We start from the raw sequence: 13,786 nt of genomic DNA, 5'->3' as shown, positions 1-13,786 counted from the left end.
TATCTAGTGCATCCGGGATAGGTGGTGCATCCGTGTATCCGTCGACTCCTCAGCCGGCCGATTCACATCTCACGTATGGGATCAAAAGCAACATAATTTTGCAGAAACACGCCCGCCGCCTCTCCAAGTCCAGTCAGCTAATTTGCTAATAACCCCCTCCGCTAATCACACTTCTAAATCCCTTATTCCCTGTTCGTCTCCCTCCCAATCTGGATCTTCTCGTCCAATCACTCCATGGCGGCGGCTTGGGTGAATCCTTCCACGGCAGCCACACTTGGCCTGTCCGCCTCGAATGGCTCCAAGGCCATGTTGATTGCTTCGACGGTGTTCGCGCTTCACCTGCCTCCGAGTCTGTCCGCCCCAAATCGCTCCACGGCCTTGGTGATCCTTACGACGGCCGCGGCGTGATCCGCCATGTCTGGCCTACCTTCATGCCCGCCCGCATTCTTGTCGGTTCCCGACGCCAAGTTGGCGACCAGCCACAACCTGCGCACCATCCAGTCCACTGCGTCCACATGCAGCGGTTGCTCCTCTGCCTGACGATGTTATCTACTACATGCAACAAGAGGCTCGACGTGTGGCCGGCAACACTCCATAGCAAACAAGGATCACGTTTCTAGATTTTTCTTGTTCATGTTGAATGTATCTAGTACTTGGCTATGTGCAGATTGTAGCTTGCGAGCTCATCCATTGAATTGTTCTTTGTTAAATGTGTGTATAGCTTCAGACATCAGAATGTGAATTGTACATTGCCGTGTCGTATTATTTTTCAGAGACAAGTGAATTTAGCTTGTTCCTGCTGATTTGAGGTATTCTGCAATACATGATGTAATACAGCTGATTCAGGGCAACAATATCAGCTGGTGCTTGAGCATTCCTCGTGATTTTGCATTCCTATGTTTCTTTGACATATTCAGTTATTCACAAACAAGAACATGTTGCTGCTGCAAGCTTACAAACAAACCACCGTTTATTTTCTGTTCGTGAATAATATTGTTGAGGCTGATGTGGGTTTGCAAGCTGAGTTCTATTCATTGTACAAAAAATAGATCATGCTTAAGGTTTATGTGAACATAATGTAACATGGTGCCCCTGCTGCTTCATACACTCTATTCATTAAAAATCAATTCAGTGAAAATAAGAGGGAGACAGTTCAAGAAACTCAATTTTCCATCCATCACAAGAATTCAATATATCAAGGAAATAATATTAGTATCTCACTAATACAAATTCATGTTTTTCAACAGACTGAGAGCCATCACGGAGCACCACTTGGCTTCATCTGCAGCACAATCTCAGCCCCTTTGCCTTCTTTTTTGCTAGGACAATTGCGACTATCATGAAAAACTATTTGTTGTCTTGCACAAGCGTGCAACCTTTACCTTGGCTTCCTTCTTCTTCTTTTTCTGTTCCTCCTCACTTATTTCCTTTCCTCTCTTTATTCTTTTGCATCTCCCCACCGTGCGAACATCAGTTGGCGGGTGTATGTCAATTTCAGTAGGAATATTGCAACCAATAAAAGCCTCATTCTCATCTTGTCTAGTGTGCTTCACACCTGATGTGGGAACCATTTCATCCAAAGGTGCTTCAATATTTAATACACTTGATGTTAGAAAATCCATGCCTTCATCCGAGTGCTTGGCCTTCTGAATTAGATCTTCCAACTTGTTGCGTACAACTGAAATCTTCTTCCTCGTAGCTTCATTCAACGAATCGGTTGCCTTCTCTTCTATTAAATTCCCATGCTCATCATACACATTCTCCCTGTAAATAAAATTATATAATGTCAGCCATTTGGTTTTCAATTAGAATATCAATTGCATAAATTTTGTATACCTTTTGCACCGTTTCTTCCATCTTTTCATAATGTAGTAAGATGGAAGTTCATTTTGATTTTCAGCCCTCAACACCTGCATGATATGGCGGCACGGGATTCCAATTGTTTCAAATAACTTACATGAACAATGAGCTATCATGGTTTTGGTGTCAGACTGAACTTCCCTAATCCTATGGGATCGACCTCTCAATGTCACTATTTTTAGTGTTCCATCTTGTGCAATGCCTTGGATGCAACAATGGTCTCTTGCTGCAACAATCTCTTTCTGAAATTTCTCAAACACCTCATATGTAAACACATCTCTACCTTGTTTCTCCATTTCCCATGGTGTCAATAGTTGCGGGGTTGTATGAATGCTTGAGTTGTCAGCAATCAACTCTTCTTCTCGTTGGCATTCTAATGCCATGTCAAACCTAAGCCAGAACTCAACCAAAGCAAGCTTACGATGAATAAAACGGTTAAAAAATGAATTTGCACTTTCAGACCTTGAAGTGGTTCGGAGAATACCCGCCAATGGTATGTTCATAAAGTAAGCTGGTATCCATGACTCGCGAATGCTAAACCTTTTAACCAGCCACTCATTTTCCTCCAAGCCATACTCCGTAATGACAGAATTCCATTGTGATTCAAACTCTGCTGGAGTTTCCGAACCCCATACACACGAATTCATCTTGTCCCAAAATTCAGACTCTTCTCTAATTATTGGTCCAATCTTCTCCGGAAGTTTTTCCATTATGTGCCACATACATAACCTATGCACTGTGGTCGGAAAAACTGTTTCAATCGCATTCTTCATGCTAACAGCTTCATCAGTTATAATGAGTCTAGGTGCTACCCCTCCCATTGCTGTAAGGAAGGTCTCAAATAACCAAACATATGACTCAGTCTGCTCATTGCACAAGAATGCCGCACCAAAAAACACACTCTGTAAGTGATGGTTGACCCCTGTAAATTTTTCGTCGCAACTCGGCGTAAAAGACGAGCACTGAAACATAAATAATGAATCACAATAATCATCATTATGCATAAATCTCTGAACTGGTAAGAAGCATGGTGAATCATAGTTTATCACACTCACGAATAGGGGAATGCTTTCTTTCTTTCTTGGCGTAGTAAATTCGCGCTCATTCATTTGAGTTTGCAAGCTTTTACCTGATTCTGTAGCTGCACATGCATCAACACGGTTATTCTCTAGAAAAGTACGCATGTACACCATAGACAAATAATCATCAGGGTCATACACAACATGGTTGGATTTTACGGATGTTACCTGAAGCTCCATCCACCATACTGAAGTTCGGTTCATATTCTGCAGCACTAGTATTTTCAACAGAAGTAGCAGGGCAAGTGAGATGGGCCACACCATGGCTAGATGCATAGGCACACCGATGGTCGACACTTGAATTATGGATCACCGCTGATGCATGTTCAACATCCTTAACAGTAGAAGCCGCCGTGACGATCTGTTGCAGCTTATCACGTGATGAGAATTTTTCCACGAAGCTGATGGGGAGTTCGGAGATGCATCCCGTCGTGGCCGTCGCTGAGATCGCCAGGGCAGACGAAATCCGCCGTGGCGATTGTGCCTGTGGATGCATGCTGCCGCGGCCGATGCCCTCGTTGGGATGGAGGTTGCGGCCGTGATTAGGGATTGGGAGGGAGACGAACAGGGAATAAGGGATTTAGAAGTGTGATTAGCGGAGGGGGTTATTAGCAAATTAGCTGACTGGACTTGGAGAGGCGGTGGGCGTGTTTCTGCAAAATTATGTTGCTTTTGATCCCATACGTGAGATGTGAATCGGCCGGCTGAGGAGTCGACGGATACACGGATGCACCACCTATCCCGGATGCACTAGATATGACCCCTATATATATGGTAACAGCAAATAAGAACTACAATAATATTCCGGATTGTGGGGAAGAAAATAGATAACATGAACAAAACGAAGATGCAGAAAATGAAACCAGAAAGCTAGCCTTCCTCCTTGAAACAGAAAGTATAGTAATATTGAAGAGACTTTATTGAAGCGATTAAGAAATAGCATGATGGAAACAATGGTCTCAGAAAATTACCAAAAATGCACCATCTCGCCACTGACAGCCTTCTGACGATGCTTTTCTTCTAAGTCAAATCCTTGTTATCCCGCTACCGCACCACAACACAGGATGCTTGATATCAGCCGAGCACAAGTTCTCATGGACCAGAAATCCATGAAAGGATGCTTGCTCGCTGAACCCATCCTCGCCAGGTCCTAGATTAATGCAGCGTTGTACAATTTTTTAGGTCTGGACTTTCTCAAATCTGCACTAAATTCATGAAGGTAAATGAACCAATGCAAGAAAAAATGTTTCCTTGCAGTCTTGTGTTAAAAATATATCAATTCCAGTATGTCTAATAATTCACAAATCACATGTTGTGAATTATGCTCTCTTGACAGTATTTAAAAAAATTGTTTGTGGCAACTTTGTCTACTTTGCTAATCGTGCTTTGGTTAATTGAATATTTTGACAGTAGACCATCGTTATTACCTCTTTCGCAATGAGCGGCGTGGGTGGCAGCCATCGGAAATAGTAGGAGCTCGATGGCGAGAAGGCTTGGCTGTAGCGCTTTGCCCATGGTCAACTCCTCCACCAACGGCTGCCAATGACATTGCAAATATAATTTTCCATGTAAATCTGTAACCAAAATATAGACCAAGACAGTAATAATTGAACAATGATTCTAAAACAGAAGATGCACTCTTTCGTACCGCTTGTTTTGTGAGGAATTGCCGGAAAAACAAATCATTTTGAAAGAAAGCTCAGACTTCATCAAAGAGCTACATAATTAAATCATATTTGTGATCATGAAATTAATCATACATTAGATGTGCATTTTTTTATAAGAATAGCCCACAAACAAAATATATGTAACTTGAACTGAACTGTTAAATAATTAGATTAGATGCGTGAAAGTACAAGTAATCTAACTTTTTTTAAAGAGTGCATGCTTCAGGCATCACACATGTGCATTGTCCATTCTCCAGAGTCGCACGGGCATTTAAGCTTATTCACAAGTACATATGCAAAATATATCTTCAAAATCTACACAAACTTTGACATTCAGAAAGCATTTCACACGGAGAATTGGGGCAACTAAAAGACTCTACCACCGGTTTGTTTTGTTCATATATTCATAGATGGCAGTGTCCTTGCTGTTAGTTAAAGCAAAGTGAGTAACCTATGAATTGGATTACCAGAATTAAAAGGTGAAAAAAATGAGTCCTATACTATACTGCAAGGGTCGCACAATGAGAACAGAGTATACGAGCGGGTGACGTATCAACCATCAGTTAGATTGCCTTTCCCCCGCCAACGTGCTAACACGCTCAAGCATGCGTGCATCACCCAACATCACCATTTCCATAGCATGCATGGAGAATGTTGAATGTCTGAAATTAAATGACCTGCCCATAGCTTGGTCTTGCTGGTAAAGTCTAAGGTGCTCAGGCAGGGCATCACCAGTGTCTTCCGTCAACCTCTTTAACCATACGCTTCTTGGGTTCTGTGATACCAATGCAATCCAATACCTGCATAACAAACCACCATGAATCTGAAAGTACTTGAAGATAGCTACTGGTTTGAGCTCTACTTGAAGATAGCTACTAAAGTTTGTATTTGTATTTCTATCTTCCAGTTGTATGCATGATCACGTGTGGGCACCGGATGAGATTTAGTTGGCAGCGAGATTATTTGACAGCCAAATCTCCTCAGCATACCTGGGATTGAAACCGCCCTGCCCTGGAGACGCGGCGGCGGTGTCTCCCATCGGACGGCGGCGACGGCGTTTCCCGGAGTTCGGTGGCGGCGATCCCGTACGTCGGCGGCAGGGATTGAAATCGCCCTGCCCTGGAGACGCGGCGGCGGCAGGGATTGAAACCGCGCCGCCCTGGAGACGCGGCAGCGGCGTATCCCTTCGGACGGCGGCGACGACGTCTCCCGGATTTCATCGGCCTCGATCCCGTACATCGACGGCAGGGATTCAAACCGCCCTGCCCTGGAGACGCGGTGGCGGCGGCGACGCCTCCCTCGGATGGCGTTGGCAACAAACGCGACGGCAACGAAGAGTCGGGGGCAAGGAGATCGAACGAGGGATGGGATCGAGAGGAGAGGGTTTTCTGCGGAGGTGGGGTTTTTTTGCGTTCGTGCGGGGGCAATGGAGGCGAAAAAACCAGCGAAAAAACGGTTGAAAATGGTGGGACGAAAATAAACCGTGAAGGCTATTCACCAACTCAGACATTAGGAGTAGAGATGTCTGAGTTGGTAGCCTGGTACACCGGTTTTATTTCGTCCCACCTCCCACCACCCCTTTCATGCCGGTTTATTACCAATCAGTATTTTTCTCTCAACTCTTATATTACAAATCAACACTTTCCTAACGTACAAAGAATTACATATCCAACTTTCCTAAATTATTCAAATCAACCGATCCCTCTCCCTAGGAAACAAATAATAGATTTTCAGGAAACAAATAACAGATTTTAAGGAAATTAACATTATGAAAGCATTATGTATCTACTTAATTTGTTACGGAATATTATATGTGCCCATGGCCACCATCCTCATTGACGAGGCCGACGGTGCCAGCTCCGATGCCACCAATGACCTTTGCGACGCCGCCCATCTCTACCTCGCCTCGCGCTGCCTCGCCGCGGTCTCACCATGCGCTTCTGCAAGCTACGCCAGTCGAGCGTGCCGTGGCCTTGCTCTCGGACGCGCACACCGCTCGCGACACCTTCCAGAGCGTCCGCGTCAAGTGGACCTTCACCGCACGCCCCGTCGAGCCCGGCATGGGACACAAGCACAATCGTACAACGTCTTTGGCGGCCGGGGTGGCAGCGCTGGTGTAGCGACCCGACCTCAAACGGTCAAGTCTCTATGCTTCAGTGTCATCCCTGGATCAGTAATGCTGACACACACAGTACTCGAAGGATTTATAACAGAGTAGCAATCACACACTTATTACATCGAATGTCTCAAAAGAGAACTTATTACAATAAATATGGCATAACGTCATCTAATATGATAACAACGGAAGGCTTGGAAGATAAAGTGAGTCCATCAACTCCAACAACATAGCTGAGCTGCACGACAACGACCTAACGAACCTTACTCCTCGTTTGAAAAGTCTACAACGTAATACGTTGCAGCCCGAAAACGGGTCAGCACATGGAATATGTTGACAATATAACACAGTAGAGCAAGAACAGAAAAATGCTATCACTACATGCATATCTGGCTGGTGGAAAGCTCTACGGTTATAGTTTTGCGTAAAGCCAATTTTTCCCTACAACAACGGAATAAATTTTATTTCAACTATCATGGTAGTTGAAACATCATTGAGAAGGTTCCTCCAACTCAATCCCAATTAAAATAATTATCAACCCAACAATATTAAATTAGAGTGATGAGATACTTAGGATAATCCAAGTACTAGATACTCAAGATGTCCATAACCGGGGACACGGCTAACCATGATTAGATTGTACACTCTGCAGAGGTTTGCGCACTTTTCCCCACAAGACTCGATCTCCTCCATTGGATTTCTCGCACTACATGGTGTTTGAGAAACGGATGACCGAGACACAGTTTTTCAGAAGCATTAACTCTAACCCCGGGTAGACAGTACCAACCTACATCCCTCTATATCTGCTAGCCTACCACTGGAAGAGGTCATGCAACTTACTCAACTATGCTAGAGCCCATAATAGCTTGTGGCTGCACACGGAAGTTTCTAGCATGAAATATCACGGTTCCCTTTGAGCCTGGGTGGCGGACCTTAGGATTATCACACGGGTACTCCGGGATATCCTAGGACAACACAGGATTCTCCAGGTGCCCGACAAGCAATCCACCCAGATGTGTATTAAAGTTGCCACCTTAAGTTGAACCATTAATTAACAATCTCACATCTGTTATGGATCCACTCACCCAAACCACGTCTACGAGCATAGCATAGCAATATAAGCAATACGTAGAAGTAACTCCCAAGGGTTTGATAATAACAGGGCAATAGGTTCTACCTCATCAACTACTTCCCAATACCCACATGTTAATCACATCCTAATTATGCAGTGTTTGAGGATTGGAGCTAATGCATAAAAACTGGGTATGAAAAGAGTACGATCAATGTGTTACTTGCCTTGCTAACGATCCGCAAAACCTAGAGACTCGTAGTAGCACGCTTCGCACTCCGGGAATTCTATCGCAAACAAACAATAGCATACATAAGCAATCAAGCAAAGATGCACGGGTAAATCTCAAATGAGAAAACCTAACCAGAAAGTTCAACTTAAGAACTCCGGTTTGCAAAAAGAATCAAATCAAACGGAGCAACGAAACTCAAACTGCGAAAGAAACAAGATTCGATTACTAATCTGGACTAAAGTCAAATTTTACAGTACCAAAATCTTGTTCAAGTTGGCTAAACAGAAATAGGGCTTCGAGACGAAGATCTAGGCGCTTGAATCGCCTGATTCCGATAAACGAGCGAAAAGATAAACTAAAACGAAAATCGGATTAGAAATCGCGATCGAAAATAATCGCGAAAAACCCGAGAAAAAGAAAAACTGACGAACAGGCTAACGAACGAACGTTCGTTGTCTGTGGCTAACGGGTGAAAACCGTTCGTTAAAACGAACGACGGACGAACGTCCGCCAAATAAACTAAACTGAGAAAACCGACGAACCGAAGAAAAAAACGTAACTAGGTTTTTTAAAAAAATTGACGGTTTTTACCTAAACCGAAAAAAACCGGATGGCGAGATCGGATGGGCGGCGGCAGATCCGGCGGCTTCCGCGGCGGCGCGGCGAGGCGGGGCAGCGCGGGGAGGTGCGGCGCGGCGGCGGCGCGGCAAGGCGAGGCGTGGCAGGCGGCGGCGGGAGGCGGCGGCGGTGGTGGCGATTTGGGGGCGGGGGCGGCGGCTTACAAAGGGGAGGGGGCGGGTGGCTTGCGGGAGGGGGCGGGAGGAGTCCCGGGCGGCGACGGCGGCGGCTGCCGAGTCCTGGCCGGAATCGGGCATGGCGGAGGCGGTGGCGCGGCGCGGGCCGGCGGCCTGGCTCGGCTAGGCCTTGGCCCAGTCAGGCGCGGGAGAAGTTAAAAAAAACAGATTCCGCCAAAATAAATCCTAGAAAAATAAATAAAAATCTAAAAATGCCAAAACAAATTTCCGCCGTCTAAATAAAATATTTAGAACAAGATGAACATTTTCTTGGCCCTAAAATGCAATTTTGAAAACATGCAATTTTTCTAATGCAAATAAAATAGCAATAAAAATCCAAATAAAATAAATATTTGATTTTAATATTTTTCCTCCAATATTTCTTTTTTTTTGAGAAGTCATATTATCTCCTCTCATACATTTTTAATATGAAATATTTTCGGAGAGAAAAATAATAACACAAATAATCCTCGTTTCGATATTTGATAAAATTCAAATATGAAAACAGTGAAATCCCCAACTCTCTCCGAGGGTCCTTGAGTTGCTTAGAATTTCGAGGATCGCGAAATGAAATGCAACAAAATATGATATGCATGAATGATCTATGTATAACATTTCAAATTGAAAATTTGGGATGTTACAAACCTACCCCCCTTAAGATGAATCTCGCCCTCGAGATTCGGGATGGCTAGAAAATAGGTGTGGGTGGTCTTTGCGAAGATCATCCTCTCGTTCCCAGGTGGCTTCGTTCTCGGTATGGTGCCTGCACTGAACTTTGCAAAACTTGATAACTTTGTTGCAGGTGACTTGACTGGCAAATTCAAGAATCCTGACTGGTTTCTCCTCATAGGTGATGTCTACTACACAACCTTCTTCTTGTAGATGTTGTTGGGCCTCCAAATGTAGAGGTTTGTAGGACAGTAGCAAGTTTCCCTCAAGTGGATGACCTAAGGTTTATCAATCCGTGGGAGGCGTAGGATGAAGATGATCTCTCTCAAACAACCCTGCAATCAAATAACAAAGAGTCTCTTGTGTCCCCAACACACTCAATACAATGGTAAATTGTATAGGTGCACTAGTTCGGCGAAGAGATGGTGATACAAGTGCAATATGGATGGTAGATATAGGTTTTGTAATATGAAAATATAAAAACAGCAAGGTAACTAATGATAAAAGTGAGCGTAAACGGTATTGCAATGCTAGGAAACAAGGCCTAGGGTTCATACTTTCACTAGTGCCAGTTCTCTCAACAATAATAACATAATTGCATCATATAACTATCCCTCAACATGCAACAAAGAGTTACTCCAAAGTCACTAATAGCCGAGAACAAACGAAGAGATTATGGTAGGGTACGAAACCACCTCAAAGTTATTCTTTCCAATCAATCTGTTGGGCTATTCCTATAAGTGTCACAAACATCCCTAGAGTTCGTACTAGAATAACACCTTAAGACACAAATCAACCAAAACCCTAATGTCACCTAGATACTCCAATGTCACCTCAAGTATCTGTGGGTATGATTATACGATATGCATCACACAATCTCAGATTCATCTATTCAACCAACACAAAGTACTTCAAAGAGTGCCCCAAAGTTTATACCGGAGAGTCAAGACGAAAACGTGTGCCAACCCCTATGCATAGGTTCATGGGCGGAACCCGCAAGTTGATCACCAAAACATACATCAAGTGAGTCACGTGATATCCCATTGTCACCACAGATACACACGGCAAGACATACATCAAGTGTTCTCAAATCATTAAAGACTTAATCCGATAAGATAACTTCAAAGGGAAAACTCAATCCATTACAAGAGAGTAGAGGGGGAGAAGAAACATAATATCCAACTATAATAGCAAAGCTCGCGATACATCAAGATCGTGCCAAATCAAGAACACGAGAGAGAGAGAGATCAAACACATAGCTACTGGTACATACCCTCAGCCCCGAGGGTGAACTACTCCCTCCTCGTCATGGAGAGCGTCGGGATGATGAAGATGGCCACCGTTGAGGGTTCCCCCCCTTCGGCAGGGTGCCGGAACAGGGTCCCGATTGGGTTTTGGTGGCTACAGAGGCTTGCGGCGGCGGAACTCCCGATCTATTCTGTTCCTCGAAGGTTTTAGGGTATATGGATATATATAGGCGGAAGAAGTACGTCAGGGGAGCCACGAGGGTGGAGGGCGCGCCCAGGGGGGTGGGTGCGCCCCCTGCCTCGTGCCTCCCTCGTTGCTTTCTTGACGTGGACTCCAAGTCTCCCGGGTTGCTTTGCTTCCAAAAATAACTTCTCCAGAAGGTTTCATTCCGTTTCGACTCCGTTTGATATTCCTTTTCTTTGAAACACTGAAACAAGGGAAAAAACAGGAACTGGCACTAGGCTCTGGGTCAATAGGTTAGTCCCAAAAATCATATAAAAGTGCATAGTAAAGCCCATAAAACATCCAAGATGGATAATATAATAGCATGAATACTTCATAAATTATAGATACGTTGGAGACGTATCAGCATCCCAAGCGTAATTCCTGCTCGTCCTCGAGTAGGTAAATGATAAAAGAAATAATTTATGAAGTGTGAATGCTAGCAGGTGCATAAGTTTGATCAATGATAATTTCAATCACCTTTTGTAGCATCATTATATGTCATAACAGTAGCTCAACTCATAAAACTTTTCATGAATAAGTAACAAGCTATTCACATGTTAAAGTATAGATCATAAACCTTCTTGAAAACTAACAAACCATGTTATTAGTCATCAAACAATTACAATTCATCTTATTTTCAGAAAGAGTCTATGTCAGAGCTTTGATTCAGCAAACTTCACATACTCAACTATCATTTAGTCTTCCATGATTGCTACCACTCAAAGCATATTTTTAGAACAAACAGCATCCATCGAACACAAAGAAAGATAGGGGCTTAATGTTTCGCCTCCCAACTTATTTATCATATAGATAATTGTCAACAATAATAATTCATGATCAAATATATTTGAATGGCCATATATGCTTAGATATTTCCATCATATGATGCTTTCCAACTAAAGGGTAGGTTGGAATGAGAAGGAATACTACTGACTCTTGCATAAAAGTAAAAGATAGGCCCTTCGCAGAGGGAATCAGGGATTTGCAGAGGTGCCAGAGCTCGAAGCAAAAACAGAGATGAAAATAATTTTGAGAGGTATGCTTTCATTGTCAACATAACGACCAAGAGTTCCCAATATCTTCCATACTACATACATTATAGGCGGTTCCCAAACAGAAAGGTAAAGATTTTTACTCCCCCTCCACCAACAATCATCAATCCATGGCTTGCCCGAAACAACGGGTGCCTCCAACTAACATCAATCCTGGGGGAGTTTTGTTTGCAATTATTTTTTATTTGATTTCGATCTTTTGATCATGGGACTGGGCATCCCAGTTACCAGCCATTTTCTCGTGAATGATGAGCGGAGTCCACTCATCGTGAGAATAACCCACCTAGCATGGAAGATACTGCTAACCTGTAGTCGCTACATGAGCGATTCGGGCATACAAAACAGATTATTATTTGAAGGTTTAGAGTTTGGCACATGCAAATTTACTTGGAACGGTAGGTAAATACCGCATATAGGTAGATATGATGGACACTCATGGAAGAAACTTGGTTCAAGGAATTTGGATGCACAAGCAGTATTCCCGCTTAGTACAGATATTTTGGCTAGCAAAGGATTCTAAATAGCAAGCACCACATGTTAGAGGATCCATAACAATATAACTTCTATACAAATATACCCAAGCATAACTCATTATGTTGTCTTCCTTGTCCAACTTCAACTAATTTGCTCAGGTTTGAAAATAATTAATGGGGCTCACAATCATAGAAGATGTCCATGATAGTATATGTGAAATCTCTCTTCCTTCAATATTCTTTCATGAATTGTTCAAGTGACCAATACAATGTTTGCTAACCTTCAATAAATTTACCACCTCTACTTATTATATGTGAAGGCATTACTCCCCATGGGAAAGGCATATGAAACATATATAACTTCAAATTTATGACATTCAAATCATTCAACCATTTACTCATAGGATATAAGTGAAGCACATGAGTAAATGACAAACTACTCCGAAAAGATATAAGTGAAGATCAATGAGTAGTTAAATAATTATGTAGCTATTTGAAGACTCTCTCCCATTTAAGAATTTCATATCTTGGTATTTTATTCAAACAGCAAGCAAAGCTAAATAAAATGACATTACACTCCAAGCAAAACACATATCATGTGGTGAATAAAAATATAGCTCCAAGTAAAGTTATCGATGAACGAAGACGAAAGAGGGGATGCCATCCGGGGCATCCCCAAGCTTAGGCTCTTGGTTATCCTTGAATATTACCTTGGGGTGCCTTGGGCATCCCCAAGCTAAGGCTCTTTCCACTTCTTATTCCATAGTCCATCGAATCTTTACCCAGAACTTGAAAACTTCACAACACAAAACTCAACAAAAAACTCTTAAGCTCCGTTAGCAAAAGAAAACAAAACACCACTTCAAGGTACTGTAATGAAGTCATTCTTTATTTATATTGGTGTTAAACCTACTGTATTCCAACTTCTCTATGGTTTGTAAACTCTTTTACTAGCCATAGAGTCATCAAAATAAGCAAACAACACGCGAAAAACAGAATCTGTCAAAAACAGAACAGTCTGTACTAATCTGTAACTAACGCAAATTTCTGGAACTCGGAGAAATCTACCAAAATAGGACGACCTAGATAATTTGTTTATTGATCTGCTGCAATTGGAATCAGTATTTTATCACGTGCTGGTGATTTTTAACAATTGTTTTCGTGAACAGAAAGTTTCTGGAATTTTCAGCAAGATCAAATAACTATCATCCAAGAAGATCCTATAGGTTTAAATTGGCAAAGCACTAATTAAAACATAAAACCACATCTAAACAGAAGCTAGAAGGATTATTTATTACTAAA

At 42.7% G+C, this 13,786-nt stretch overlaps 1 protein-coding gene and 1 pseudogene across 4 annotated transcripts; one reads left to right on the top strand and one right to left on the bottom strand.

Moving 5' to 3' along the window:
• Positions 1-1,138: 1,138 nt before the first annotated feature.
• LOC123097466 (protein FAR1-RELATED SEQUENCE 5) lies at positions 1,139-5,967 on the bottom strand. 4 transcript variants are annotated; one of them, XM_044519219.1, is made up of 8 exons: positions 5,596-5,957; positions 5,164-5,406; positions 4,367-4,475; positions 3,911-4,089; positions 3,108-3,702; positions 2,916-3,001; positions 1,837-2,822; positions 1,139-1,764 (listed from the first exon to the last, which is right to left on the bottom strand). In XM_044519219.1, the coding sequence occupies exons 5-8, from the start codon at positions 3,433-3,435 to the stop codon at positions 1,338-1,340; spliced, it is 1,827 nt and encodes a 608-aa protein (XP_044375154.1). In that variant the 5' UTR covers positions 3,436-3,702; positions 3,911-4,089; positions 4,367-4,475; positions 5,164-5,406; positions 5,596-5,957; the 3' UTR covers positions 1,139-1,337. The 4 variants fall into 4 exon arrangements, with proteins under 4 accessions (XP_044375154.1, XP_044375155.1, XP_044375157.1 ...); XM_044519220.1 differs by having other exon boundaries at positions 3,911-4,139; positions 5,284-5,406; XM_044519222.1 differs by having other exon boundaries at positions 5,284-5,406.
• A 458-nt stretch (positions 5,968-6,425) lies between these two features.
• LOC123099907 (AAA-ATPase At4g25835-like) overlaps positions 6,426-13,786 on the top strand; it is a 30,766-nt pseudogene continuing 23,405 nt past the window's right edge.

The sequence above is a fragment of the Triticum aestivum genome, chromosome 4D (genome assembly GCF_018294505.1).
Source record: "Triticum aestivum cultivar Chinese Spring chromosome 4D, IWGSC CS RefSeq v2.1, whole genome shotgun sequence".
In the NCBI taxonomy this organism is placed as follows: Eukaryota; Viridiplantae; Streptophyta; class Magnoliopsida; order Poales; family Poaceae; genus Triticum; species Triticum aestivum.
The sequence above is the reverse complement of the archived record's forward strand: the minus strand, read 5'-3'. Positions and strand labels throughout refer to the sequence as shown.

Bases quoted from the DNA above. Each gene is read 5' to 3' on its own strand.
- LOC123097466 (XM_044519218.1), bottom strand. From the start codon at position 3,435: ATGCATCCACAGGCACAATCGCCACGGCGGATTTCGTCTGCCCTGGCG. The intron at 3,002-3,107 runs GTAACATCCGTA...ATGCATGTGCAG, and splicing joins TATGGTGGATGGAGCTTCAG to CTACAGAATCAGGTAAAAGC. The intron at 2,823-2,915 runs GTGAGTGTGATA...TTTATGTTTCAG, and splicing joins AAGAAAGCATTCCCCTATTC to TGCTCGTCTTTTACGCCGAG.